General features: G+C 46.9%; 10 protein-coding genes across 10 annotated transcripts; 6 read left to right on the forward strand and 4 right to left on the reverse strand.

The window, feature by feature from the left end:
• Positions 1 to 340: 340 nt before the first annotated feature.
• On the forward strand, positions 341 to 2,429 carry I302_100305 (uncharacterized protein; the record flags this gene model as incomplete). The annotated part of the gene is made up of 6 exons (XM_019190322.1): positions 341 to 528; positions 594 to 760; positions 823 to 902; positions 971 to 1,732; positions 1,829 to 2,107; positions 2,199 to 2,429. 6 exons carry the CDS (start codon positions 341 to 343, stop codon positions 2,427 to 2,429), a joined length of 1,707 nt encoding a protein of 568 aa, XP_019047070.1.
• A 1,257-nt stretch (positions 2,430 to 3,686) lies between these two features.
• I302_100306 (uncharacterized protein) lies at positions 3,687 to 4,076 on the reverse strand (the record flags this gene model as incomplete). The annotated part of the gene is made up of 1 exon (XM_019190323.1): positions 3,687 to 4,076. The coding sequence occupies one exon, from the start codon at positions 4,074 to 4,076 to the stop codon at positions 3,687 to 3,689; it is 390 nt and encodes a 129-aa protein (XP_019047071.1).
• A 742-nt stretch (positions 4,077 to 4,818) lies between these two features.
• I302_100307 (uncharacterized protein) lies at positions 4,819 to 5,235 on the reverse strand (the record flags this gene model as incomplete). Its single annotated transcript, XM_019190324.1, has 1 exon — positions 4,819 to 5,235. The coding sequence occupies one exon, from the start codon at positions 5,233 to 5,235 to the stop codon at positions 4,819 to 4,821; it is 417 nt and encodes a 138-aa protein (XP_019047072.1).
• Positions 5,236 to 6,052: 817 nt separating this feature from the next.
• Positions 6,053 to 7,177, forward strand: I302_100308 (uncharacterized protein; the record flags this gene model as incomplete). Its single annotated transcript, XM_019190325.1, has 1 exon — positions 6,053 to 7,177. One exon carries the CDS (start codon positions 6,053 to 6,055, stop codon positions 7,175 to 7,177), a length of 1,125 nt encoding a protein of 374 aa, XP_019047073.1.
• A 520-nt stretch (positions 7,178 to 7,697) lies between these two features.
• On the forward strand, positions 7,698 to 8,784 carry I302_100309 (uncharacterized protein; the record flags this gene model as incomplete). The annotated part of the gene is made up of 3 exons (XM_019190326.1): positions 7,698 to 8,146; positions 8,223 to 8,411; positions 8,496 to 8,784. 3 exons carry the CDS (start codon positions 7,698 to 7,700, stop codon positions 8,782 to 8,784), a joined length of 927 nt encoding a protein of 308 aa, XP_019047074.1.
• A 297-nt stretch (positions 8,785 to 9,081) lies between these two features.
• On the reverse strand, positions 9,082 to 11,217 carry I302_100310 (uncharacterized protein; the record flags this gene model as incomplete). The annotated part of the gene is made up of 10 exons (XM_019190327.1): positions 9,082 to 9,222; positions 9,298 to 9,426; positions 9,495 to 9,625; positions 9,704 to 9,825; positions 9,886 to 9,905; positions 9,978 to 10,330; positions 10,455 to 10,644; positions 10,743 to 10,943; positions 11,036 to 11,098; positions 11,167 to 11,217. The coding sequence occupies 10 exons, from the start codon at positions 11,215 to 11,217 to the stop codon at positions 9,082 to 9,084; spliced, it is 1,401 nt and encodes a 466-aa protein (XP_019047075.1).
• A 1,128-nt stretch (positions 11,218 to 12,345) lies between these two features.
• On the forward strand, positions 12,346 to 14,308 carry I302_100311 (uncharacterized protein; the record flags this gene model as incomplete). Its single annotated transcript, XM_019190328.1, has 4 exons — positions 12,346 to 12,466; positions 12,549 to 12,789; positions 12,846 to 13,296; positions 13,364 to 14,308. 4 exons carry the CDS (start codon positions 12,346 to 12,348, stop codon positions 14,306 to 14,308), a joined length of 1,758 nt encoding a protein of 585 aa, XP_019047076.1.
• A 581-nt stretch (positions 14,309 to 14,889) lies between these two features.
• I302_100312 (uncharacterized protein) lies at positions 14,890 to 19,474 on the forward strand (the record flags this gene model as incomplete). The annotated part of the gene is made up of 21 exons (XM_019190329.1): positions 14,890 to 15,253; positions 15,324 to 15,435; positions 15,495 to 15,672; positions 15,738 to 16,572; positions 16,664 to 16,925; positions 17,018 to 17,098; positions 17,217 to 17,420; positions 17,524 to 17,679; positions 17,739 to 17,798; positions 17,869 to 17,963; positions 18,032 to 18,057; positions 18,117 to 18,186; positions 18,247 to 18,324; positions 18,388 to 18,447; positions 18,520 to 18,597; positions 18,665 to 18,760; positions 18,824 to 18,876; positions 18,936 to 19,093; positions 19,169 to 19,245; positions 19,313 to 19,350; positions 19,406 to 19,474. The coding sequence occupies 21 exons, from the start codon at positions 14,890 to 14,892 to the stop codon at positions 19,472 to 19,474; spliced, it is 3,150 nt and encodes a 1,049-aa protein (XP_019047077.1).
• A 450-nt stretch (positions 19,475 to 19,924) lies between these two features.
• Positions 19,925 to 22,334, forward strand: I302_100313 (uncharacterized protein; the record flags this gene model as incomplete). The annotated part of the gene is made up of 7 exons (XM_019190330.1): positions 19,925 to 20,467; positions 20,535 to 21,102; positions 21,225 to 21,436; positions 21,518 to 21,614; positions 21,710 to 21,990; positions 22,049 to 22,116; positions 22,211 to 22,334. 7 exons carry the CDS (start codon positions 19,925 to 19,927, stop codon positions 22,332 to 22,334), a joined length of 1,893 nt encoding a protein of 630 aa, XP_019047078.1.
• A 530-nt stretch (positions 22,335 to 22,864) lies between these two features.
• I302_100314 (uncharacterized protein) lies at positions 22,865 to 27,414 on the reverse strand (the record flags this gene model as incomplete). The annotated part of the gene is made up of 19 exons (XM_019190331.1): positions 22,865 to 22,938; positions 23,010 to 23,500; positions 23,584 to 23,758; positions 23,826 to 24,027; positions 24,081 to 24,146; positions 24,202 to 24,322; positions 24,381 to 24,972; positions 25,026 to 25,132; positions 25,191 to 25,313; positions 25,369 to 25,440; positions 25,494 to 25,535; positions 25,595 to 25,790; positions 25,868 to 25,960; positions 26,020 to 26,040; positions 26,249 to 26,549; positions 26,687 to 26,761; positions 26,822 to 26,882; positions 26,979 to 27,082; positions 27,196 to 27,414. The coding sequence occupies 19 exons, from the start codon at positions 27,412 to 27,414 to the stop codon at positions 22,865 to 22,867; spliced, it is 3,135 nt and encodes a 1,044-aa protein (XP_019047079.1).
• Positions 27,415 to 27,990: the final 576 nt, after the last annotated feature.

The following is a 27,990-nucleotide window of genomic DNA, read 5'->3' on the forward strand; positions in this document are numbered from 1 at the left end:
AAGTCGCATCCACTGGTATCTGTTGTCAACATCATCCCTCAATGCTGCTGGTATGCGTTTCATCATGGGATTCAGGGGTCCCCACACTCTTCACTCTCACTTCTGCAGAGCACAGGGATAAATACACGAAAACCTTTGTAGAAAGATATTCAATCGATTTATTGACACCTCACGTGGTCGACTCTTCTACAGATTACATAAGCATATGCTGTCAGATTATTTTTCCAAGATTTCATGTCCACCCTTCCACAAGGTTGCATTCGTGAATAAATTTGACATTGACATTGCTATTCCCGCATCATTCAAATAGATAAATTAGAGCCAACAGCGGATACTCACCATGTCCGGCACACTCATCTCATCCCTTGTATGGGTACCTAGGGGGAAATCATCAGCCGAGCCAAAACGGTACAATCTAGATGATAGCGAGTTGGAACGAGTAGGTAAACTTGGTGGACCGGGTGTGTTGGAGAAGTTGAGGGAGGAGATGGAGGGGATGGACGTGGGTGAGGGTGAAGATTGGGAAGAGTGAGTGTCATGTTTTCCCGAACTGACGAAGACTGCTGTCTGACCTTTCTGTGTGCAACGTCTAGCGTCGATGAGGATGATGAAGAAGGTAGCGGGTCAGGGTCAGACAATGAGGCAGATGGAGATGTGGATATGGATGCAGAACCTCAGGAACCGGCCAAGCCATCTGATCCAAATGATCTGTCCGCATTCAAGATGGACGAATATGACAACGAGGAGTCAAAGGGAGTTGGTGAGCTAATTTTTCCCATCTATCAGCTTGGCAGCCCATCTGACAACTGCTTGACTTTTTAGCTATGGGCGCATTCGCAAATGTCAAAGGGCTGTCGTTCTATCGAGATAACAACGAAGATCCCTATATAACCCTCAAAGAGGTTCGTTGCACTGATTCATATCACTGTATTGTCAGGTGCAAAAAGCTGATCACAACGCTCCCCTTAAGAATGACGACGAGATTGAACGAGAAGAGCTCTCCCTCTTACCCTCAGACAACATCATCATCACCGCCCGAACCACCTCCGACCTCTCATCATTAGATTTCCACGTATACGCCGACTCGGACGAAAACCTCTACGCCCACCACGATCTGATGTTACCCACCTTCCCACTATGTGTAGAATGGTTAGACTTCCCTTCCGGCAGCTCATCATCCAATTCCAACGAAGCCCCACAAAGTGGAAGTTACGTAGCTGTAGGATCGTTTGACCCATCTATCGAAATTTGGGATGCGGACTTAGTGGATGGATTATACCCTCAAGCTATCTTGGGGCCTTCCCCTTCATCAGAAAAACCAGAAGCTAAACCTTTGGGTACCGGGAAGAAAAAGAGGAAGCAGATGGTCCAACCTTCCGCGAACGATCAGTATCATACTCAACCTGTATTATCTTTATCTTGGACACCCAACCATAGAAATTTACTGCTATCTGGTTCAGCAGATGGTACGATCAAATTATGGGATCTGACGAGAGAATCCCCGATGCCAGCTCTGAAGTCGTGGGACCAGATTCACAAGGGGGAGAAGGTACAGGGTGTAGAATGGAATAAGTCTACCTCGAATGGATTGGATAAAGCTGTGTTAAGTGCTGGGTGGGATAGGATAGTGAAAGTCTGGGATAGTAGGGCGCCCGAGATTGCTATTGGAACGCAGGTGGGGAGCGATGTGGAATGTATTCGATGGGATCCTTGGGAGCCAACTTCTTTCTTTGTGAGTGACCTATGACATGTTTCATTCCTCGTATCATCATCCTTGACACGATCTTATCCTATCATCAAGTGCTCATAAATTTCTCAAACCTTTCAGGTATCCCTCGAAAACGGTCTCATCTTAGCATACGATTCCCGAACCCTCTCATCCTCCAAGGGATCTAATAACCTATCTACCGCTCAACCCAAGTACACTCTTTCAGCACACGATGGCGCCGCCTCAGCTTTGGATATCAACCCTCATATTAGGGGCTGTATCGCTACGGGAGGTATGGACAAGATCGTCAAGGTGTGGAATATTTTGGATGAGGAGAGCGAGGGTGTGAAGGGAAGGAAGCGGGAGATCAGCCTGGCCACTTCTAGGGATCTGGGATTGGTAAGCGTTCATCATTCCTCTCACCGTCTCCATCAGTATTACAGAGCTATGAAAGTGATTGAAGCTGATCAATGTTGTAATATTATTACAGGGCAAAATCTTTACTGCCAGATGGTCGCCTGATCCCGAAACTCCCCTGACACTCGCCGCAGCAGGATCAAAAGCCACTTTACAAGTTTGGGATGTAGCTTCCAACGCAGGAGCTAGGAAAGCTTTCGGCGATAGGTTGAGGAAACATGGTAGAGAGTTGGGAGAAATCAAGAAAGGTGGTGGAGTCGTGGTGGTTGAGGGTGGTGAGGATGAAGATTCCGACGCAGAGTAGGTGTGTCTCCGGCGAGTCGCCCAATGGGGATCGATCGGACTGCATGTACCTATCTTGCCAACAGTCGCATCTGCTGGAAATACGTTTCCCTTGGACAGAAAAGTGATGCTACGAACTCCCAAGCGGACCTTGATTTTCACCCAGGAGTTACTGTACAAGCACGTGTGGCAATTCCAGACTATTCATTAAGGTACTGATTGTCTGTCGATGACGAGTCAACAGAATCATTTATTAGAAACATCTTTTCCTTCTTCTTCCTCCCCACCACTCATTGACACTGGATCAGACACATCACTTAAAGGGGAAGGAGGCATACTCAATGCCTTGATTTCTCTATCGTGCGGTTTAGACGGCACGTTGCTACCTGCATTTCGTACCAATGAATTCGATTCGAGCGAGATTTTCACCTCCTTCTCCTGCTCGGTAAGCCCTCCCCGTAACTCTCTCTGTATCTCAAATTCTCGAGGAGTGCTACTTGTTTATTGACACTCATTTGTAAGGTATCCGTGACCGTGATGAACGCTGTCCGGACGAGTAGCTGATGAAGCTTCAGTCCCAGGTGTGCTGTTGGCACGACCAAGAGAGGACGTCTGATTGCTAGTTTCTGTGTGAGTACATACATCAGCGAGCAAGCCCTGAGAGGCATATAAGGATGTCTCACCTGATTGAGGTGGTTGTTCGGATGACATGATTGGTTTAGTTGAATCGGCTTGTATCTGAGATGACAAGGCAAGAGAGAGAAGTCTGGTGTGAAATAGTGGCAAAAAGTTGAAGAAGTGGTTCACGCAAAGGTTTATATAGACACGAGGCAACGCCTTCTCTGCATAGCATCGCAAGATTCACGATCATCCAAAGACATCAACATGGGGTATGAGGATGATACTCAAAGGAAGGATGTGAGCTGAAACTTATCAAGGGAGCTGAGTGACGACACACCATGTCTAGTCTTCTGTCAACTATAAAAGAGCTGTCAAACGCCGCCGTCATGGTCGAAGACTCGAGTTTCAGCCGGACTTCTCAGCGTGCTTTTATTTTGTGCAGACTCTGGTGTACGTGACGCGGCGGCAACTTACACGGCCTGTGATGAACGAAGGGGCCATATACTGTAGTACATTCCCCGGCAAGTTCATCCAGTATATAACATGCATCGTTGTGTGATACTGCAGAGGATACTAGTCATAATAGGATCAGAAGAGACAGGTGCTGAGGTGAGATATCTACTCATTCCGCTTGTGAATGATCATCAGTCGCCCCAGATCATGTCGAATTATCGGTAGAGAAATGACGTTTGAGCTTCTTAACCAGATTGCTCGCGGTATCACCTCCCATGTGAGAGATACAGCTGTACAGGAAAGCCGCACCTTGCTCGGCTTGCGAGACAGTGCTGTCAGTTGTGGGGGCTGACCTTGGAGGAGGTAATATAGCGTTTATTCGCTCCTCGGAAAATGATGTTAGCCTCTGGTGTTCTTGGGTTCCTTCCTGGCTCAGAGAAGAGCTATCTGCCCTTTGTTTGGCCGCCAACACCTGAAATCTTTTGTACTCCCAAGTATCGGACGATTTCCCCACAGGTTTATTGATCGATGTATCGTTTTTCTCCCACCTTCTTGCAGAACCCTGGGAGCTTCCAGGTCTGTTCTCATCTGACATAGTTGATCCTATCTGAAATCGGAATTGGAAGTAACGTCGTAGTGTGGAATGAAATGATCTTAGGCAGTGGCGAAAGTTGATCAAGGAATTTATGCGGCTTTCATACTATACTTTTGCGGTTCAGCGACAATTATGGGCCGAACACCTGTGGCTGAGCTGATTGGTGAAACGCTTTTGAGAGCACAGCATGTTGTGATTATCAAAGGAAATGGGCCATGGTCTAGGCTTTTGGGTGAGTAACACTGTGACACAAAGGGTCGTGCGAGAATCCTTGACGCTAATGACGTACAACAAAAGATATCATATGTCAAAGGGAAATTCGTCATGACATTGATGTCACTTCGAATGGTTGGTCTTCGAAGCTGAAGCAGTGCGGTTGACAGTTTGTGTAGGTGTAGAATGAGCCCCAACGATTGACACAGTTGACGGTGGCGAGACACAAACGATCCTCCTCGACTTTAGCCAACTTAGTCGGGTGGCAATCAAGGGCGCAAGCTACGGAACGCTGAGTCCTGACTGGCAATTTCGTTGACCCGGATGCGATCGTAAAGCATACTCAGTATAATTGTATCATTGATCCAGATCTGGCTGGGAGCAGCGCCGATGGTAGCTCAATGAAAACAGATTCAAGCATGACAGCGAAATATCATACATTCCCGCTACTTAGATCTCTCCCCCATATCAGCCGCCTGATGATAGAAATATGTCGGCGCAATCGCAGTGACTATTCGCAGGATCAATTCTATTTCCCATATTCCGATTGCGTAGCTTCGTCGTTCTCATCCACTTCACAGATAAGACATGTATTGGTTTCTTCTTCGAAGTCACTCTGCATCGATTCCCAAAGTTCCTTCTGTTTGGCCTCCAGTTCTTTGAGTTCTGCCTCAAGTTCTTCTCGGCTCTTGCCTCCAAGAGCATCGGAAACATCCTTACGAAGTCGATTGTAACGCTCGCCAACGGATTGGGACAGTGCAGACGCCTCCGCGTAATCTTCTTGACGCAATGTCCCCTCTTGTGCTTGATTCGTTAAATCCATGAATCTTAGAAATTCCTCGGACCTCGTGAAGTCCTCTAGCTCGTTCCACCTATCAAGGGACTTTTGACTGTATTCGATAGCGGCGGCTTGTTCTGGGGAAAGCTGAGAGTCCGAGTCAGACATGTCGGGAGATTAACTGTAGATCGTAAGGATAGGGTGATGGGTGACAATAGGGAAATAGGTCTCGGAAGCTTGCTTGAGATGTATAAGTAAAATAGGGTGATGCGCTCAGAGTGCAATGCCTAAGGGTATATATACTACAAATTTGTGTTATACTGTATACGGGGCGCCTTCTCGAACGAGCAAGGAGACAAGCTCAGTGGGTGAACCTTTCATGACAGCCCCTTTTACTGTAGCCAAGCTCCAGTCCCCTCCCCAAGAAAGGACATACCAAATGGTCATGGTGTTGTCTAAACGAAAGGATGGCAACGAAGAGGTGGGATATGAGATACGTCATAACTGCCTGGACCAGGGGAAGAAGTGAAACGCAATATGAAAGGTAAATCTACAAATGCCACTGAACCCTCTGATTATCGCATGCAAGGCCTACGCAGACACTCCCACCAATGTAGTCGCTCAGAGCCCGGGTTGGCTTCGAGCAGTTTCATAGGACGAGGTATTTACAACATTGTAAATGGCTGCCACAGTCGTAATCATTTTGATATTCGACTCGAAATCGAGTCCTTTCAATTGAAACCCCCTTCGAGAATTGCGTGATTGTTGACATCCTTTCTTCCGCAGCTCCACAATGATGCAAACAGAAGCAAAGTCCGACCATTGAGAATGGGTATAAGTGATCTGTAGGTATGACCAGGACATGGTATCCTTCATTGAATCAACAGTTTGCCACTCGACCACGGTAATCACAACCTACAATTCGCTTCCAAACAGACAGCTCACTCATAGTCACAATTACAGACAACGCTCCAACACAATCAAGATGTCTTACCTGGTCAACCTCTCCCCTTTATCGCTTTCGACAGGCCAAATCTTCGATGCTCGCTCGATACACGATGCCTCTTCCTTCATCTCAGGTTCAGGTTCAGCCTCGCCGGGGTGGTCCTCCGCCCTGGAGCAACAGAACAGTATGACAGATCTATCAACCCACAGTTATATACCACTGACACTCCACAAGGAATTCCCGAAGGTTACCGTCTCCCAAAGCACTGGCTCCAGTATTACCATCTCGGTCGAATACCCCAACTCGACCGTCGTGGATGTTAGACTGCCCGTGGCGATTCCGAATGCCATCTCAAGTTCACACCAAGAGATCAATCTTGACGAACTATATATTCCTAGCGAAGACCCGCATTCTACCGACAGTACACCAAGACCGCTATCGCTCATGTCCTCTTCAACCGCTACGGCCCCTTCGATCATGTCGGATATAACCCAGGAGGGTGACTACGAGCAAGAGCCAGCAACAATACACCAAGTAGCTCATCGACCTCAGATAGTCGAGTTCGAACCAATGTCCTATGCTGCCTCGCTGATTGACCCGGATGAACAGCCCGCATTGGATCCTCTCGAGGTGTGGAACAGTATAATATCCAATCTATCGGTCGAAGATATCGCCAAAATCTATACACCGACTGAACAGTCTGAAACACAACAGCCAGTCTGGTTGTCAGATACCAGTACCAACGTAGGCACATTCAACCATGACCAGGCTTTGGACGAATGTGACAAAGGATTGGCCAGAACCAGCTCAAGTGTATTTTCGGACGCCTTCTCAGCGCTATTCTCCAGATGTTCTCATGCGTTTGACACTTTGAGAGGGTACGTGAAAAGATGTACGTCCGATTCGAGGTTGGATTACGACGGATTAGACCCCTACGCGTATGACAAGCAATGTCAAGCCCAACTTGAAGGTAGCGAACAAACCGATACATTATACAGCACGGAGAACCTTCCGCCAGTAGGCCATCTACCTAATGGGAGTCAAGTAGCATTACCAAAGGTAAGACGTAAAGCATTAGCTGAAGATAGGTTACACGATGTCGATAATCCACCTCCTGCGGATCATCCAGGGTGGAGCCCCTCGAGTCAATCGATGGTAGCATGAACGTACTGTAATGACGATCTTCCCAAACGTTTCTGCCACTTGCTGGGTGTCCTTTGTACTGTACTATATCGTATCGCTATTGTCTGATGATCATGAAACGATGTACTGTGTTCTCTTCCTTTCGCTTTCATCCAACATACACAGAAATCGAGTCATACATACTGACATGACCGAGGGACTGAATCGACTTTGTCTGCCCTTCCACCGAGATATAAATATCGATGAGATGAAGGTGACGCATTCTGACTCGATCTTTCAAACTTCTTCCTCGTGTTTTGTTGTCCCCTCCTTTCTTCGGATATTGCGTGACACTTATCACATCCAACCCCTTGATGGGACTACTCCCAGTCCGCATTACTCAGCAGTACCTCCATGAGATATATAATGACCCACTTGACTCGTGATTTTCATGGTCTGTGACACCTTATTCCCCATTGACCCTCATTCCACTGTACCCGATTTTTCTGTTATACTAAAACCCAACATAGACATACTACAGCTAGCGAGTGTACCATACATAATGTCATCCACTTATGAACCCGAGATCTCCAATATCTACACTCAACTTGCCGCTCGATCCGACTATGATCAACCGCGCGAATTCGACCCCGATCCCAATGCACATGGACGTTCGAATCACTCTTCGCCCATCAGTTCTCGCTCGGGATCTACGATCAACCAGCCACCCAAATCTATGCAATTCTCCATCTATTGCGATGAGACTGTCGACCCCAACAGCTACAGCGTTGCAGAATCAGCGCCAAGCTTCGACGATAAGTACCCATCTGTCGATACTCTCTTCCCGACGAGTTTTGGCCTGCCGTCGAACAATCGAGTGGAAATAGAACAACCCACACCGATTCGACTAGATAATAGCGCAGCCCATTTCGAGAGGTTCGTTTCGACCGCCGCCAACCTTGAACCTAATAATCAAAATCAAAGTCTGATGGCTGATAATCCCAGTGCATTGTACGTACTTTGTCCTCTTATCGAGTGAATATACTTCGTACGGCTCATGATATATCGTACTGCTGTATCTCTTTAGTGTGGGCGAGAACAAGTCTTCTGATAGTCTCGAATCAGGGGTATCACCACATCCAACAACAACATACCAATACCAAGAGGCCCCACCACCCTACTCGGCATCGAACTACTACTTTAACACTCATCATGATTTCTACAACCCACCACAAGGGATTTACCCATATGGAGGATACTCATCGTACCCCAACCCGTAAGTTGAGTCTCATACCACACACCTGATTAGAGACACGCAACTCACACAAAGAGTATGCTGATCTTATGATGGAAGGTCCAGATCGTCCGAATCGGTCAATTCGCAGCGCTCCAACCGCTCCAGATGGTCCGATGTCAGATCATCATTCATGAAAACCGCCAAATCCATAGTCGACAGGTTCAGCTCAACCTTCACGGGCAGGGGGGATCGAAGATTGGATTACGATAAGAGTTTTACTTCAGATAGCGATGATTCGTATAGGTTTGATTATGAGGATATGACTGATGGAGATAGGTCTAGGGTATCTTCAAAGGGTGGTTGTAGTTATGTATCCAACGTCCAGGTCAAGGGACCAAGGCTCGTGTGGTAGTGGTGATCATTCTCTTTGGTAGATTGCCGATGTATTTTTGTTGCTTCGAGTGATGATCAGCGACTTTCACCTGTACCTGTGGTATCACGTTCAAGTTCGCTGAGCAGCCTGGTACGTCGAGGTATTTAACGTGGATCTTCTACTATGGGCAACACCACTTTGACCTCTCAGTGAATCAGTACACTATCAGGAATAATATGTACATAGTGGTTGTACAATTAGTCAAGCCCTTACAACCCCTCGCCCGTTCCATCAAATCAGTACAGTGGTCTTTCCCCTTTGAAATCGTTTGTTTCGTCAAAGCCTCGCCTTCACCTTGCCATGCTCATTCAGCAACTTATCGCTCTCCTTCTTTATCCTCTCGATTCTGCTCCTAAGTCTTTCAACTCTTTTGAGCTCATTCTTCCCAATCTGCTGGATATGAACTTCGTCCGGACCCTTCATTCCACATGAAATCAGCATCGTCAGCCTACACCATATCATCTCGTCATACCGATCAGAGCCAAGACTTACATCAGCATACCTCAAGGTTCTCAAACTAGCATAATAGTACGCCAAAGGCGTATCCTCCGATACCCCCTCCGCACCGTGCACTTGCATCGCGCGGTCGATCACTTTGAGGGCCATACTGGGAACAGTGAACTATATGGCATACATCAGCTCCTGCATAGAATGAGAAGCTTGACTTGCTCTCATGTTAGAAAACTCACTTTGGCAATTCCAATATCCTGCATCGCACCTTTAGCTCCACCTATATCTATCCTCCTCGCAGCTGCCAAAACCAATAATCGAGCAGCGTCAATCTCCGCTCGAGAATGAGCTATGTCGGCTAGGACGGTTCCTGCATATCACCATAGCCTTAGCTGGAGCTCTATTTTCATTATGATAGTGAAAGATGACTCCATAATAGTCTACTCACCATGCTCTTTGAGATATTTCCCGAAGGTCTTCCGATTAGGATCGGAAACCCTTTGTAGGAGTATATCCAATGCTCTGGAGGCTATACCGATACTTCGCATGCAGTGATGCAATCTTCCTGGTCTATCGTCATGTCGTCTGAGCTTAGCTGAGCACTCTTATTTCAAGCAATATCTTGCTTACCCTAATCTAGCTTGGATGATCTACCATGAGAACAACGAGACTCGGATCAGCCAGGCAGCACAGAAGCCCTACTACGGTACTTCGACGCTCACCTCAAACCCCCTCCCCAGCCCTGCTTTCCCACCTACAACCCCCCCATCCACATCAACTTCCACCCCATCATACACGACCTCACAATGACCCTCGGGAGCATCATCATACCCAAATACCGTCAAAGGTCTGACAATCTTCACGTCCTTTGCTCTAGGATCAACCAGAACTAAAGAATGTCTTTTGTGGGGCGAAGGGTTCTTCGGATCCGTCACGGCCAGGACGATATGTATGACGTTCCGCGGATCACCTGCTCCTGTTATCCACCATTTATGGCCTTTGACGGATAGGGTCTTGCCTGATGAGGAGGGGAGGGCGGTGGTATTGCGCAGGTTTGTGGCGTCTGAGGATGCGACTGTAATGCGTATCAGTTGTTATTAGCTCAAGTGAATGCACGTTGCTGAACGCCGAGTGATATAGATGAAAAAGCACGGTAATGTAAAATCTCAATATGAGTGAGGAAAGTTGGCTCAACTCACCTCCATACTCTGTCATTGAGAAACTACTCCTTATCTCCCCCTTCAGAAGTGGAACGAGGTATTTCTCCTTTTGCTCGGACGTACCATACCTGGCCAGCACCTCCATATTACCCGTATCGGGCGCAGAACAGTTGGTAGCTTGAGGGGCTAAGATCGCTGAATGGCCCATGATCTCAGCCATGACCGCATACTATACCTCATATTAGCTTGATTCAGATTCAATGACATAAATCAGATTGAAGCTGATTGGTGCGACTGGAACAAAAAAGAGTGGAATGGTTCACCCACCTCTAAATTGCTCAAACCACCACCTTGACCACCAGCCATCCCCTGAAAATCACCTCCGCTCAACCACAGATTCCATAATCCCAATTTTTTCGCTTTGTCCCTGAGTGTTTCGAGGATAGGCGGTATAGATGCCCATCTAGCCTCGGGAGGATGGGTGGGTATCTGAGCGTGGAATAGCTTTTCGGAAGGGAGGACATCGATCTGATGTTGAGTTGGGTGATGTATCATCAGCGATGTTGCCGCGCCATGGCACCCATAGAACAACAAAGTGGTGTTTCTCGTTGGGAGCTCACCTCCATAAAGTCGATAAGCTTGATCAAGAGGTCTTTAGCCCGTTGCGAGAAGAGCGGTTCGACCTGGACCGAACAATGCTTGATTAGCCGGCAGTGTGGTTGAGGTAGATGGACATGTATTCCTGACTCACCAACGACCATGCTCCTGCTGACACGTATCGCAATACCGGATGATCAGACATGTTGCTTGTCGCTATACTTGCTTTGATCAATCCAATGAAAAAGACCTACCAGGAATATTTCATCGATGACTTGATTTCGAGCACTGCTGCTCATCACCATCATGGTCATTCCCCGGTCAACTTGGTGTGAGATTAACCGGTCTGGATCTCAAGTGGGTAACCAATTTAAATCAAAGCCTTGAAATCCACGATGTCTCCAAAATTATCTTTTGCCCCATCTAAATTTGGATTTAATCGTTATCTCGGATGAAAACCCTGAAGCATGGGTGAATGAGTGGCAAATCCTAAATTCGCCGAATCATGGATTCTGATATGGTTCTGTGGGGGATGATGACGATGATCCCATCACATCTTGACGATCAGTGTGAGGTCACAACCTGCTTGGCCACATGTTGTAGAGCTAAGATTGTAGATTGTAAAGAGAGCAAGTCAGGGGGGTCCCACTGATTACCCAAATGCCCAAACTTGCTTTCCCCCCAACGATATTCACCGACCTGCTCCTGTTCTTATCCACGTCGATGATGCAGTGTCATTAGTCGCTCAGCTCTGCACTTAAATGAACCAATGACGATCCCACCCGACTCCATGCACCTATATGAACGCGAATCATTCCTTTTGAGCTGATCAAATACCTTTGAACGCATAACGAGACCGATCAACTCCGATCGTCAATCGTAGGATAAGGGGTGATTCGCGTGGAAGACACGTGTACATCCCCAACGAAATGATGATTTTGGTTGCCCTGGTCTTTGGATTTCCATGGATCCATCGTGGATTTACCTGGTATCGAAATGGATCATCACTGTGGAGCAACGTAATGGACAATTTTGGAGAATGAGGATCAGAATAGTATGCATGGAGTTGAGTTGGAATGGTGCAGTCTCGTATTGGTTAAATGCATTTCTGATTTCTCTTTTAAATACTTTTCTCTTTCCTCATCCTCATCCGCTTCCCCCTCTTCTCTTCTTCACAACTCGTTGGATTGCTAACTTCACCTCAAGGCATCCTTTCTCATCCATCACTACTATTCTTTTTCTTATCCTGACTCGTCAAGCAAGACTATAAATTCATTTCAGTTAATTTCACCTTTGCCACTCGATAACGACTCAACACAAAACGACATACAACATGTCCACCGCCACTGCTCCTCAGACACCACCTCCAGCAGAGTTGAGGGAACGAAGACCTTCTCCCGTGGATAAGCTCGACCCTGCTTTCGAACCTACCACCCCAGAGAAGGAAGAATCAAGTGAGTTCCATATCTTTTCAATTAATTCACCATCGATTACACAGAAAGCTAGAGCTAATCTTGCTGTCATGTCCGTCCTTAGCCTTCAACAAGCTTGCTGGAGTACATAACATTAAACCCACCTTCGAACCTTCTGACAAACACATCCCAGACAACTATGTCACCTACACCATCCAACGTCAGAAATACCTTCCTCCGGTAACCTGGAAGACTTTACTTCAGAATATTCAATGGATTTCTTTCCTCGCTCTTACCATCACTCCTTCTATCGCCATCTACGGTATCTTCACCACCTCTTGGAACACCAAGACAGCTATCTGGAGGTGAGTTTACTTTTTCGTCCGTCTATCACTTAGGCTGACTTACCAATCCCTCGTAGTGTGATTTACTACTTCATCACCGGTCTCGGTATCACCGCAGGATACCACCGACTTTGGGCTCACAGAGCGTATAACGCTTCTGTACCTTTACAATTCGCTTTGGCTCTTGCCGGTGCTGGTGCCGTTGAAGGGTCTATCAAATGGTGGTCAAGAGGTCACCGAGCCCATCACAGATACACCGACACCAAGCTCGATCCTTATTCCGCCCATGAAGGTTTCTGGCACTCACACGTTGGATGGATGTTGGTCAAGCCCAGAGGAAAGATCGGTGTCGCCGATGTATCTGATCTGTCTAGGAACAAGGTTGTGAGATGGCAACACAAGAACTACGTCCCCCTCATCTTCATCATGGGATTCGTCGTTCCCACTGTCGTTGCTGGTCTCGGTTGGGGAGATTGGTGGGGTGGATTCTACTTTGCCGGAGCTGCTAGATTAGTGTTTGTTCACCATGTAAGTCGATGCTTCTCTCTACCAATTAGATTCACTGAGTCGAAGCTGACAATTGAGGACCCATTAGTCCACCTTCTGTGTTAACTCTCTTGCACACTGGCTCGGTGAACAACCTTTCGACAACAAGCACACTCCTCGAGACCACTTCATCACTGCTCTTTGTACCGTCGGTGAAGGTTACCACAACTTCCACCATCAATTCCCCATGGACTTCCGAAACGCCATCAAATGGTACCAATACGACCCCACCAAGTGGTTCATCTGGACCATGTCTCAATTCAAACTCGCTTCTCACCTTAAACGATTCCCTGATAACGAGATCAAGAAAGGTCAATACACTATGAAACTCCAAGAGCTCCAAGAACAAGCCGAGAAGCTCCAATGGCCCAAGTCATCCAACGAACTTCCTGTCATCAGCTGGGACGATTTCAAGGCTGAATCGAAAGAACGAGCTCTGGTTGCTGTCCACGGTTTCATCCACGACTGTTCTTCCTTCATCGAAGATCACCCTGGTGGAGCACACTTGATCAAACGAGCTATCGGTACCGACGCTACTACTGCCTTCTTCGGTGGTGTGTACGATCACTCCAACGCTGCTCATAACATGCTTGCCATGATGAGAGTCGGTATCCTGGATGGTGGTATGGAAGTTGAGCATCTGAAGAGAAGACCGGCCGAATCCGTTGCTTCGTCCGCTACCAACTCGCCTGTATCATCCGCTTCAGCTTCCTCAGTAGATATCCAATCGTTGGCCGACCAAGATGAAGATGACCGATTATACCAAACTCAACTCAACTCGCAGGGTCCAGTACCCAAAGCTCCATTCGGTCAACCGCAAGCGCAAGTCGCCGATCGATGGACATTATCCGTGCCTCCAAGTGAGAAATGGAGAATCGTACCCACCGTTCCAGAGATCCGACCTGGTCTTCTGGGTAGATCTCATTCGCTTGAGAAGATCACTAGGGCGGATTCGAGGGGTGAGACTTCCGAGTTGATTGGTGAGAAGGCTTAGGTGGAGTTTGGAGTTTGGGATTTTGGGCTACTGTTAGATATGTAGATTTCTTTCTTTATTCTCTGTTCACACAACATGATTATCACTCGCATTCACACTCATTCACTCACACTCACTTGTGCATATTACCGTCTTTTCTCCTCTTTTCTCTCCTTATCTATTGTGTGAATAGAAGTAGGGATATAACATGTTATTATCGTAGTGGTAGGTATATATGAAATGACAACATGAAATGAATAAAATGAATACAATCATGAGTATCATGCTGCACCTGAAGCTCGTCGTCATGCAGCTTCCAAGAGTCGAAGAAGTAAACTCTCCCACGTAAGAATATGGTATGTAGTGTGCCTGGGTGGCAAATGGTAGGATGAGAAAGTGATGACGTTGCAAGTATGCACACGATTACGATTACGATTACGATTACGCACTGACTATGAGGAAGAGGATGAGTAAGATACAGTCACAATCCATCTATCATCAACAACCTGCAGATCAATCCATTCATCGATCCAGACGCAACAGCAATACTGCGACCGAGAGTAAGTCTAGAAGGCGTGGTAGAGCCAAGCAAGCGAGCAAGGATGTTCGATCCAGATTTCACATCCTCCAACACTCGATATAACGATATCAACCTCTCGACCTCCCAATCAACCTCGTCCACTGCTTTACTGAGCAATATCAGATTAGAGAGAGAACAGAGAGAAAGGAAGAGGAGAGAAGAGATCTGTGCAATCAGGATACAGAAAGTATGGAGGGGGAGGAAGGTGGCCAGGAGGTTTAGAGATGACTTATATGATACGTTGGATACGCGGTGTGAAGGTGGGGATGTGGAGGGTGTAGGTAGGGGGTTGGTAGTTCTGCTAAGAGATGGGTGGGGGAGGGATAGGGGGAGAATAGGGGGGTTGGTAGGGAGGTGGTGCGAGATTGGTTCGGGGAGGGATGAAGGTAAGTTGTTCAGCTATGCTGACTCTGGGAGGTAGATGGGATGAGCTCACGAGATGGATGTATTGTACAGATGGGATATACCGATTCATACAGCCTCTGCATAGGGATCAGGGTCAAGATTGGTCGATCGTACTGGGATTGTTGAGTGTGAGGATACTGCAGCTTGTCAATCTCGATCCGACGTGAGTTGTCTCGCTCTAATTCTAAACGGTGGTAAGCTCATGAAATGGTGTATGTTCAGATCAAATATCACACCTACCCTCCTGTCTTCGCTTGAGATCATTTTTGATCCCAGGTCATACTCCTCCCTACCTCAAGCGACACAACAGTACGCCAAAGAGACCATAGTCAATATCATATCGAGTAAATCATGGGTTGAAACCATTGTTCAAATCATGGAACAACTGATGCCTCTTAATGTGAGTTTTGTTCCCTACTTTTAAGCAACATAGAGATATAGTAACCTTGATTGTTCGTCATCCAGTTGCCTAAGAAGAAAAACCCGTCCCTTCTCCCACTCACAAGACTCCTCACTGCGCCATTCTCGCTCATGCCCCCTTTCTCTGATTCACCACTGATCCCACCATTGATCAACCATCTCCTCGCTATCCCCTCATTACCTTCCTCACTCCCCATCCCCGCCCTTACGCATTTGTCCACCCACCTCAACCTATTTACTCTCCTGCTTCCTTACGCATCCCAGAATACCCAAGTACTCAACCAAGGTAGACTGGAAAGTGAAAATGACAAAACCTATTTCCTGGCCAATCTCACCACGTTCGGTATAACAGGTGGTATGTTAGCTCGATTCGGAGTGGATGGAATAAGTACATGGATGAGCGTGATAGGGAACGTATTGAAAGATGTCAATGAGGGGTGGGGTAAATGGGTGGATGGTATGGTAGATGATGATGAGGATGAACCGATCTTTCCAATAATGGTAGATAGCGATGACGAGGATAATGAAGAAGAGGGCCAGCCTTCCAATACCCTCATCCCGGCGACACGACCAAGACGAATACCCCTGCCTAAAGCAATATCCAACAGAGTGACCATCCTGGCTACAGCTCAACATCTCTCGACTCTTATGACACACATCATCCAGCCTTCTTCTTCTAGTAGAGCTCCGGTATCACTTCTCAATGACTTTTCGATGTTTTGTACGGGGTTGTTATCCGCTTTTAGAGGGAGTCCGAAATGGGAGAACGTGCTGGATTCATTGATGAATAAGGGCCTGGTAAGGCGGGTCTGGAGAGAGGGGGTGAGAGGTAAATGGACAGAGTCGGATCAGAGAGAAGTGTGGGATGGATTTACAGATAGTACGTCTAATCAGTTGTGTTATAACCCATCACGAGATAACCCATCACGAGATGATAATGTTATCTGCACTGAAGCTGATGAGATTGATAGACCCAAACACACCACCGCTCATCCTCCTCACATACATATACAACCATTATCTCCTCTTAACTCCAGACGACGAGTTTTTCTCCACCTCCTCCAACGCGCTTTCGACAGACGAGATCCTGGAGTTGGCAGGTGTGTGGAGGAACCTAGCTTTCTGGGGGTACATGATTGGTGTTAGTGGTGGTCCCAGTGGGAATGAGAAGATGGGTAATGAGGAGATTAGAGGGTTATTTACTAGAGGTGTGACTAGGGTTGTGGAGAGGAAGTGAGTGTGTCTCATCTTTCAGCCCGATTCGCTTCGAAATTAGACTCTCGGTGCGGTTCAGCTGATGGGTGGATTGACGATGACGATTGTAGTGCTCGACGACATTTCGCTGATCCGAATATCTGGGTGATGAGATCGCAGTTGGACTTGAAAGGGTTTGTGGAAGCTGCAGTGTAGGTATATTCCATTCCCCCATTGCTTCCTCCGGCAACCCAATAGATTCATGTCCTCTCCGTTGTATTCAAAAGGTTCTAAGCTGATTTTGTTTCAATCCTGGTCCTCCTTCATTAGATACGAGGACGCCGAATTGACTGCTCCCAACGACGCGGATATCGAGATGAACGATCCCTCAAGTCTACCCAGATGGGCTCGAGCGAGACAGCGATTCACCAAGAGACAGATGGCATACATCTCACCCAGATTGGGGTTGTTGAATAACTTGCCAATGAGTGTACCGTTTCAAACTAGATTAGAGGTGTTTAGGAAGTTTATCGAGTGAGTCGCTGCACCTTTTTTTCTGCCAGCTTGCTCGTGAAAATCATCGAAATAAGCTGGTGATAGAATGAAAGTGGTTAGTGATACTCTTTCTTATATGCAGATCAGACCAAGATAGATTGGGACTCGATTATCATAGTAGGCGACAGAGGAATTACGCGAAGATCAGGAGAGATCGTATCTCCCAAGATGGGTTTGATGAGTTGGGAAATTTGGGTCCGGCCTTGAAAAGTAGGATAGAAATTACTTTTGTGGATCAGTGAGTCCGCTATCCCTCTTTACCGTGTCACACGTATCGCTGATATGAATGTTACGTAGGCATGGGATGACGGAAGCTGGTATTGATGGTGGTGGGCTGTTCAAGGAGTTTTTGACCAAGTGAGTGACGTTCCAGCTGTCTTGTGCGAGGTTGGTGGAACAGCACGGTAGCTGATCATGTGTGGAACAGCTTGTCAAAAGAGGTGTTCGATACGAATAGGGGATTATGGCTTGCGACAGATCAGAATGAGTTGTACCCTAATCCCCATTCTTATGCTACCGAACGTGAGTTTTGCCTCGCAGCTGGAGGAGTTCTCTGAGTGTGCGGTACTCCAGCTGAATCTTGGCCTTAGCTCATCAATTGGAGTGGTACCGATTTGTGAGTTCTCCCTCTCCTTTCAACTTACTCGCGAGCTGATCCGGTATGATGACTTGCAGATTGGTCAGGTCCTTGGGAAAGCAATGTACGAAGGGATGTTGGTTGATGTGTCTTTTGCGGATTTCTTTTGTAAGTCAGCTATGAAAAACCTGCTGCACGGTCAAGCTGATAGTCGATACGATGGACTAGTGGCAAAATGGCTGGGGAGACAATCGTATCTTGATGATTTGAATTCGTTGGATAAGGAGCTCTATAAAGGTTTGATAAGTATGTTGTTTTCCTCAGTCCCTGTGTTGATGTTGTGCTGATGTTCATCGTGTGTCATGAAAGTCTTGAAGAATTACCCTAAACCCGAAGAACTGGCTTTAAATTTCGCGATCACTGAAGATGGTAAGTGTTGGGTTGTTAATGTAAATAGGCCAGAACAAAGCTGATGATGATGATGATGATTCGATATGATAGAATTCGGCGTCAAGCGAACGATCGACTTGGTGCCTAATGGCTCTGAGATCGCTGTGAACGCTGAGAACAGGCATGAGTGTGAGTTTTCTATTCCGGCTTCACTGTCCATGAGGATACTGAGGGATCAAGCTGATTGTGTCTGCAGATATTCAACTGGTCTGCAAGTACAAGCTCGATCGACAGATCTCCGCGCAGAGCAGAGCGTTCTTTAATGGTTTATCAGATCTTATTGATGCCAAGTGTATGTCTTGTTCAGCTGTCTGCTTTGCTCACTTCCAAAAAGCTGATACATTTCTGTACATAGGGCTAAGAATGTTCGATCAACAGGAATTACAACAGCTCATAGGCGGAGAAGAGGTGTGTCAGCTAACTCTTGGGCATGTCAATGCGGAAGCTGATCAGACAATGTTTTCTAGACATTGATCGACATCGACGATCTCCGAGCCCATTGTTCGGTCGATGGGTTCCCTAATGATATTACACCGAGGTTGTTCTGGAAAGTGGTCAAAGGGTTTAGTCATGAGCAGAGAAGGGCTCTATTGAGATTCGTTACTAGTTGTTCCAGGCCGCCGCTGTACGTTTCCCATCTCTCAGTATCCACCTCTGTTCAATCGATGAGGACGAAGTGAAGCTGACGAACCACTGGCAGGTTGGGATTTGGATACCTGTATCCTAAGTTTGGAGTCAAGTTTAACGGGAATGATACTTCTAGGTTACCTTCTGCGTGTAAGTTTGTCCCTACGATAATTGTCTCCGCAAATTTGCTAATGTCCATGGGAATTTGCGGGGATAGCGGCTTGTTTCAATCTATTGAAGCTACCTGGATATACGGTGAGTCAGGTGCAATTTTGTAAGTTTGATGGGTTTTCTGATATATTATATTCAGACCGAACAATCACTTCGTGCGAAATTGCTTCAAGCAATTACGTCCGGAGCAGGATTCGACATGTCCTAAACCCCTTCATTAGATCAAAACTCTCCATTGTTTCATCCCCCTCATATCGATCAATGACCCCCAATTATATCCATTCCGTCCATTAGATTGTATGTACTCCGTTGTGAACATATACTATTTATTCATGCATGCATCCAATTGTCCATACGTGTTATGACGAGACTACTATACCCCGGATTGGCTTTAGTCGGATTATCGGATAGGAGACTCGGTGCCACGTGTCAGTCTGTGCGATCGAGTGAGGACTGAGCCGGTAACTGTAGTACTAGCTAGTACTTGCGCGTAGTAAATATCGAAGACTTGGCAACATCTTTGTTGTGAACGCTACATTCACCATATTATACAAACCATCTTGAGCGGGGAGAAGCAACTCGACAGTAGACCACTGGCAAGTCAGAACCCAATTGAAGTTGATATTGATAACCACAAGAACGAGGTCACCAGGTGATAATGTCTCCAATACTCAAGCGGGACATCTCCGAGCAATATCGACATGCCAAACGACTAGCTAGTGCTACTCTCGGTTCAAGCTCGAATAACGATAATCAGTATGACACTTATCAGAGAATAGATGACAGTATTGGAGAAGCATCGTCAAGGAGCAACAAGGAGGAGGGATACTCGAATAGTTCATCTGCAAGACAGGGTATAGGAGTGGATAGGGGGGAGGTGGAAAGTGCTTTTCCAATTTGGAAGGGGAGTACTACGTCCACATCTCTAGCTGGAGGGTGGAAGGGCAAGGGCAAGAGCAAAGCTGTTGGTGGTGAGGGAGACGAGATGAGGAGGATTGGTGCTGCGGAGGAATATGAGCTGGATTCTCAGTTGGATGGAGATGAGGGATATATCAGGAGATTGGACTCCATCTCGACAGACAGACCCATAAGAGCAAGGTTGAATTTTGCTGAGCCTGAGATGGAAGATGGCGCTGGGAGTGGTAAGGGGATAGGAACAGGTATGGGTAAACGGAGAGATCTCAGAAGTCTATTGTTAGAGGTGAGCCTGCCCAACTGCATTTCTTGGTTCCGCATCCCATACTGATCTCCCACTCCCCACTCCCCAGTCAACCCCATCCCTCCTCCTCTCACTCATAGGCCTAGTATTTACCGGCGAGCTTCTCGAGCACCTAGCTCGTTGGAGGGTATTTCGCCGTGTCGACGAGCTATTCATCCTAGTCCCGATGATCGGTAATCTCAAAGGCAATCTGGAGATGTGTCTCTCAGCAAGATTAGGAACCTCAGCAAACATAGGTGAACTGGACCATAAACCCACCCGAAAGAAGATGATCCTGGCAAACCTCACCTTACTAGGTCTTCAGGCCCTGTTGATCTCCTGCCTCGCAGCGGTGATTTCATTCTTCCTAGGATGGATCACAATTCATAGATTGGGTGATTCCCCCTCATCAGGAGATAATACTACCTCGATCATCCCCCCGCCTCAGCCGGAACCTGAGGATCCGGGATTATCGATGGCTGGGGAAGAATGGCACGAGGGGTATACGAGACCTGGGTTCAAGCAGTTACTGATGGTCTTGGCTACGGGGATGGGGGCTGCGGGGATCTCGTCCGCGGTTTTGGGAAGCTTTATGGGGAGTTTGATCGTTCTGGCGAGGTGGTGTGGGGCTGATCCGGGTGGGTTGTCTTTCGTTGTTCTTTTTTCCATCTTCTTTTCATCGTTCTTCTTTTGTTCGATACCATTTTCTTTCCTCTGTCAATCAAACTTGGTCTTTGCTGATACACTTGTACACTCACAGATAACATCACTCCACCCGTAGCAGCCTGTCTAGGTGACTTGCTCACCCTCTTCATCCTCGCCTTGCTGGGCACAGCACTAGTCGGAGCAATGGATACCGTCATACCACTTCTGGCAGTGATTATCATGTCGATAGCGGCTGGGTGGTTCACCAGACGAGTCATGAGGAACGAATGGGTCAAGAATGTCGCTAAGGGTGGATGGGTGCCTTTGGTAAGTTGCTTCTGATTGCGTCATTGGATCAGATTCTCTTCGCAAATAGTGGGTGACTGATAACTGCTTGCTTAATGGCAGATCGGCGCAATGCTCATCTCCAGTGGGACCGGTATGGTCCTAGCGAAAGGAGTGGGGAAATATCGTGGTTTTGCGTTATTGGCTATCTCAATGACCGGTGAGTAAGAGCCACGCAACCCATCAATTCGTCACCTAAGGTACACCCAACTATGTTTATGATGACTAATATCCTATCGTTAACCTCACAAACAGGTCTAACAGGCTCAATCGGCGCCATCCACGCCAACAGACTCTCGACCTCGCTACACACCCTGCTCCATCCCAAACCCCATTCCGAACTTTCATCCACCTCATCTTCGTCCTCCTCAAGCCAGCACAAACTCAACAATCACGGATTAACGCCCTTTCAAAGTGCCATGACCTTGTACCTCATCGCGTTCCCTTGTCAGGCTGCGTTCCTGGGGTTTGTCAGTTGGGCAGGGTGGATCGACGTTCATCTGGGGTTGGCAGGTTGGGCATGTTACGCGCTGACTGTGAGTACGAGAATGTGTAAACTACGAATTTGATGATGATGTTGATGATATTTTGCAGACTGGCATATCATTGGTCCTAGCACACTGGATGACCTTGTTCTTCTGGTCAAAAGATCTTGATCCAGAGTGAGTGTGACCTCTGCTATCACCACGTTGAGATCTACTTCACTGGGCACCAAATGTGTATACCCATACTTACTGACTGTACGATGTTTTTCAGCTCATACACCCTCCCCATCCATTCAGCATTGGTCGATTTTCTAGGTCAATTACTGCTGATGCTAGCCTACGAGATATGCATATGGCAGGGTAAAGATGTTGTAATCCATGATAGACTTGATTGAGTGAACCAAAACCCCTTACATAGACAGGTCAACAATTGGAATTATAATTTTAGTTTATAAGATTATTATCTGTCATACACATCGTTCTGTATACAACACAATCCATCTATCCACCTTGCATCTGCATCAATTTCAACCCGAACCATGCATATCATCTTGTATTTCAGGTTCATAGTTTGCATGAGTAGGCATCAAAATCGCGGACGAGATATCAAAACGAGAGCGAAAGTCAAGTCGTCACGTAGAGGCAAGAGGGAAAAAATATCGTCAAGAACAAGCAAAAAATTGTACAACGGAAACGGAAACGGGAACTCAGGTGAACACGAATAGGCATAGACGGGTCAAACGAAGGAAGCAAGAAAAAAGGGGAATGATAGATAAAACACGAATGAGCATTGAATAGGATATTCGAATACCTGAGTGCTAAAGTCTTACATCGATCGACTATTCCATATTACGATGGGCTTTGATCCGTCCATCTTGAACCTCAATGGCTCGCAGAAACATGATCAAATAATGTTTGCTTCAACCTATAAATCCACCAGATCGGCACTTTCCTTCTTCTTGCCTTGATAACGACCCATCGGTTCAGCTTTAAGCAGATCTACCCGTTCACACCCAGTATCAGCCAACCTACCCTCTTGAATCAAGAAAGGGGAGAAATCCCAAACTCACCTTCAGCAACCTTCTTCTGTTCCCCCTTCAACCCCGAATCATCATCCCCATGAGCCTTCAGAAACGCCTCCACCTCATCCATCACGTCCTCCTCGCCTTCTCCCTCAGCTCCCTCCTCATCATCCGAATCTCCAATCGCATCAATCGCAAAGTTTGGTCGGTGCATCACCGCCTCCTGAGCAGCTTTCACCATCTGGCTTTCTTCCCTGTACCTCGCCTCGACATCTGCCAGAGATCGTTTCTCATCGGGTGTTCCAACGGTGGTGGTCGATTCGACTGTCTTTGTGGAAGTTTGAGATACAGCCGAAGAAGATCGTTGTCTTTGGAATTGACCGGCTTGTTGAGCGGGAGTCAAGAGTGATTCTCTTGCTCTCAGATCACCCGAAGTGGAAGGTTCGATAGTCTTGGACAAAGCTGGTTTGCGCCATTCAGCATGTTTACCTAATGCTGCGCCGAAGCCATCGGCAAGTCTGTTCAACCTGTTCTTGTTCCTGCAGATGGGAATAGTATATCGTTATCAGCTATCTTCTCTGCGGGACCCTTTACCGGACAGCTGAGATAGTATGAGACTCACTCATTGGTAACCACGAGGTTCATCAATCCACCCAACAGTCCCTCAGACCTCTGATGCGCCTGGTGGTAATCTTCATCACCAGTCTGTTCCAACTGGAACGAAGCCGTCAAGTCGTTCGCAAAGAAATTTTCCAGTAACTCATCAGCAAGAACGACCATTCGGAAAGTCGCGAGATCTGCATCATGATCTCAGTGTCAGCGTTGAGATCGATATCACCTGATTACCTGAAATGTCTAACTCACTGAGATAAGGTAAGTTATGCGGACCAGCCGACGAATTTGATCTTTCCCTTGCTCCCGAAGCAGTCTCTTTGTCCCCATCTATTGGTATCCTCTCATCTACACTTCCCTCTGGTGCAGTAGCATCCCCGAACTCATAAGCGTTCAAAATGAATTTTGATACTGCTGCGAGATAGATATCCCCAGGTTCGTTTCGGAAGATGAACTATCGGACCGGAATTAGCTAAAGCAGTGATCCAACAATGATGACGAGCTTACAAGTAATGATTCGGACAATTGGATCACTTCGTCCTTGGTTAAGAACCCGTCTTTATCTTTGTCATGCTGTGTATAAGGTAAGCTACATTCCACACCACTTGACGATGACGATCTAACTTACCAGCTCAAAGAACCATTCTATCGACTCCATCAATCCGGCAGTCATCACCCTATTCAAACCAAGTACGACATCCTGTAATGCCAAGGTACCCTGATCCTGTGAATCCCAAGCGAAGAACAATCTACACAATTATCGCACTATCAGCTGAGTCTTCCACCAAAATAGGTCAACCAACTGACCTATCAATCAGTTCATGATCCGCTACTCTCCTATCAGTCCTCTGTATGAAAGCATTTGTCGTGACCGTCTCTTCTCTCGCCCATGTCGCAATCTGAGAAATGAACACTCTAAACGTTCTATGATCTATCCTCGTTTCGACTCTCCCTTGAGCGTCGACCTGTATTCTCGGCTGGTCAAACTGATCTCCTGACAATGGTTGAGCATTTCCAGAGTAGGTAGAAGGTCCAGCTTCGGGTGAACAGATAGCCGAGAAATAATGATCGTATATTATCCCAATTTGGTCTTTGGAGAATTTCCCTATATTCTTCAAATTCCTCACTGCGGCTCTCTTAGAGAACTTTTCGATCTCATCCGAAATTATCGCTCTAAGCCTCTTTCGTTCGGCTGTGATGGTCTCGTCGGTGATCACATTGAACTCTCTAAACGCGACGACCAGTAATTCTTGGAAATTCGTTATCGCTCGAACCCTAGGGTCGGGATGATCAGGATGCGCTGAATCGCCGATAGTTGCGAAGTATGATCGCATGAGATTGATGAACATCCCATCATCGGTAACTTCAAGCAAAGCCTCTCCGTTGATTTTGAGAACGGCTGGACGGATAATGTGAGCTGGGTCAAAGAACGCTCTCACTAGGGCAACTCACCTAACCCAATCTGGAACAACACCTTGACACCCATTGCCAAAACACAGTCTACTATCCTAAAAGCGAAAATGAGAGGCATAGAGTTGATATACAAACTCAAGAACCAGCTGTGAGCAAATGCAGGTCAGCGATATCCTAATCATTCCATGTGGACAAAACGCTCACGGCAATGAAGCCACCGAGATCTGCACATCAACCGATACGAAGTGTTCTTGGATCATAGGCAAACATCGATGTACGAGCGATTCGAACACTCTCTGATCAAGTAAAGTTCCCTCCATTGACGGACTATCAGATTATCAGCTGACTATTTCCGTCATCTGCGAGGACCGACTCAACTCACCTGTAGTATCCAGGCAATATTCTATCACAGAGCACCTCCAACAACCAGAAAGCCTGCTCCTCAGACATATAGCTATATGCAAAGTCAGCTCATGGAATGACGAAACTTCAGGTCAATTAACTCACATAAGCAATCCTGCAACGACGATATTCAAAGCTTGACAATAGCTGTCAATTTTCTGCATCAGCTGGGTAATGTCCAATTACAATGGAATCGTCTAGCTCACCCAAGCTCCGGATTCCTGAAACTGTAAGCAACCAATACCCTCCTCAATCTCGCTAAACCTTCTTCTGTTTGATAAGCCTTGTACTCGGGCAATGATCGATTCAAGTCTTTCTCGATCTCGTCAGTGGATTGTGAGGATTTGCCAGCGTTTTGTGACAGTAGGAGACCGTATGTCTCGGGGTTGGCGAATCGGAGATCTACAATATAATGGCTCAGCGAGATATATCGATATCGCGGGATGCAGATCAGGATCAGGTAAGGAAGTGAAACTCACAGACCGAACCAGACATGACTTCCCACAATTCACCTCGTAGTCTCGATGGCAGACCTACTTGAAGTAATCTCTGGAACGGCGGATAACGAAGTACTGCGTGAGAGTGCGTTAGCAAGCTGAACCATGATCGTTACTTTGCTGGAACAGCTTACAGGTCAAATTACGTCCGTGGACTGCGAGCGGCAAGAAAACGGCGATCAGCTTGAGTCCATTTCGGTATATATGACGCTGAACAAGCTTGTCGAAAGCAGTACAACAACGGGAAAGTATAAAACGCAGGTCAAATCACAATAGAGCGAAGCCACAGGATCACCAAAATTACTGAGCACGTCGAGGATAATCTTCTGAAATTGTGAAAAGCATATGAATGACCTTACTCACTCATGAAATACTCTCTCCACAACTTCATCTTACTCCTCTCCCTCATCTTCCTCGCATCTCCCGGGAACCCGAACTGTTCGCCCAACCCCCTCTGATAGATCCCTTTCCCTTCCCCACCTGGTCCCCTCAAATCACTCTCAGCTTCCGTACCGACATTCCCAGCTTTCTCATTGAGCTCTGTACCTAGAAGCAGATGGTCGTTGGTTTGTTGTTGGCCTGCAGCGGAGGAGACGGGAGAGGAGAGGAGGTATTCTGAGTATAGGGAGGGGAGGAATGGTTTGAGCTGCTTCATTGCTGCGAGCTGTGTAGGGGTGCATGCGTTGATTATATTAGCTTTTGTACATCATTCATTTCGTATGATAGTGAAGAGATGTGATATCGATGGCATCTGATGTTGAGGAGACGGAGCTAGGGTTGTATTGTGACGGCACTGCTCACCTGCGATTTCAAAGCATCTCTCAAAAGGATCGCAAAATGTTCAGCAGTCGGTAAGAGCGAGGTGAGTTGGAGGATCTGTCATAGCTCGTAAGCTTCATGTCCACCCATTTCTTCTGGCATCAGGACAGAGCTTACAATCCTCATTCCATGCCACGTAGCGAGGGATAGAGCGAATACCCCAGCTCTCGAGTTGAGTCTGTGCGTGGTAATATCAACATCAGCATGAGTGGATTGAGTAGACAGGTAGATTGCGAGGAGGCAGGATCATGTAGATAGGATGAATTGAACTCACCTCTCAACCCTCCTGATGGTGTACAAAGGTATAGTACACCTACAAGACTTTCTGTCCAAACTGATGAAACATAAGAAAGGGGGAAGTAGACTCAACCTTCCCGCCTATGATCATTGCGCCATATCAGCATAATCCCTCTTTCCTCTACTCTACAGCCCAGTCGCAGTATGGCAGGAGAAACAAGAGAGGGTGACAGGAAACAGGAATCATCACCCACATATACCTCCTCCTTCCCCTCAACGCTAATCACAGCATTAATATCCATACTCTGCAATTCCTCCTGTCCACTCCTGTACGGACGTTCCCTCATCTTCACCACGAAGGGTGGATCCGACGGACCAGGGAGGGAGGCCTGCAAGGGGACATTGAAGAAATCTCGGGTGAGCTCGTCCTTGGATTTCTCACGATATGAGCGGAGGTGGAGAGGGAGGGACATTGGAGAGGTGTGAGTCCAGGTCTGGTGATAGACGGGTAGGGTAGGTTATATGGATGAGGAAAAGTCTAGTCGATGTGTTGCTGTGTTGCTGTGTTCAGTGGTAGGGTTGTTTTATGATATGCTTGTAGAATAGGATAGGATATGATTCAACGTCAGCTCTTACTGTCTGTTGTATGTTTCGGATCAACCATCAACCATCAACCATCAACCTCTTACTGTAATCTTACCCTCTACGTCAACGGGGTCGCAGCTGGACCAGAGTGAGAGCTGATTACATAATCGCAGCGATTCCACGCGTAAAGATAACACGCGTTAGCCATATCCCCTGATAAAGTGGGAGGTGCATCTACACAAGGAGGTTGTTATCATGCTACGGTACTACCCATCATCATACAGGTCCATGCATAAGGTTGAGATGATCTCGAAAGAGACCTCATCGTACAAGGTGACGCGAGTGTTGACACCATTTGTATACTTCCAAAAAAAAAAAGTAAAAGAGAAGTACCCTATGACATAGAACCAAGATAGGATGAACCTCGTCCCATCCTAACCCTCCATTCTGCTCTCTACCTAGAT

The sequence above is a fragment of the Kwoniella bestiolae genome, chromosome 1 (assembly GCF_000512585.2).
Source record: "Kwoniella bestiolae CBS 10118 chromosome 1, complete sequence".
Lineage (NCBI taxonomy): Eukaryota > Fungi > Basidiomycota > Tremellomycetes > Tremellales > Cryptococcaceae > Kwoniella > Kwoniella bestiolae.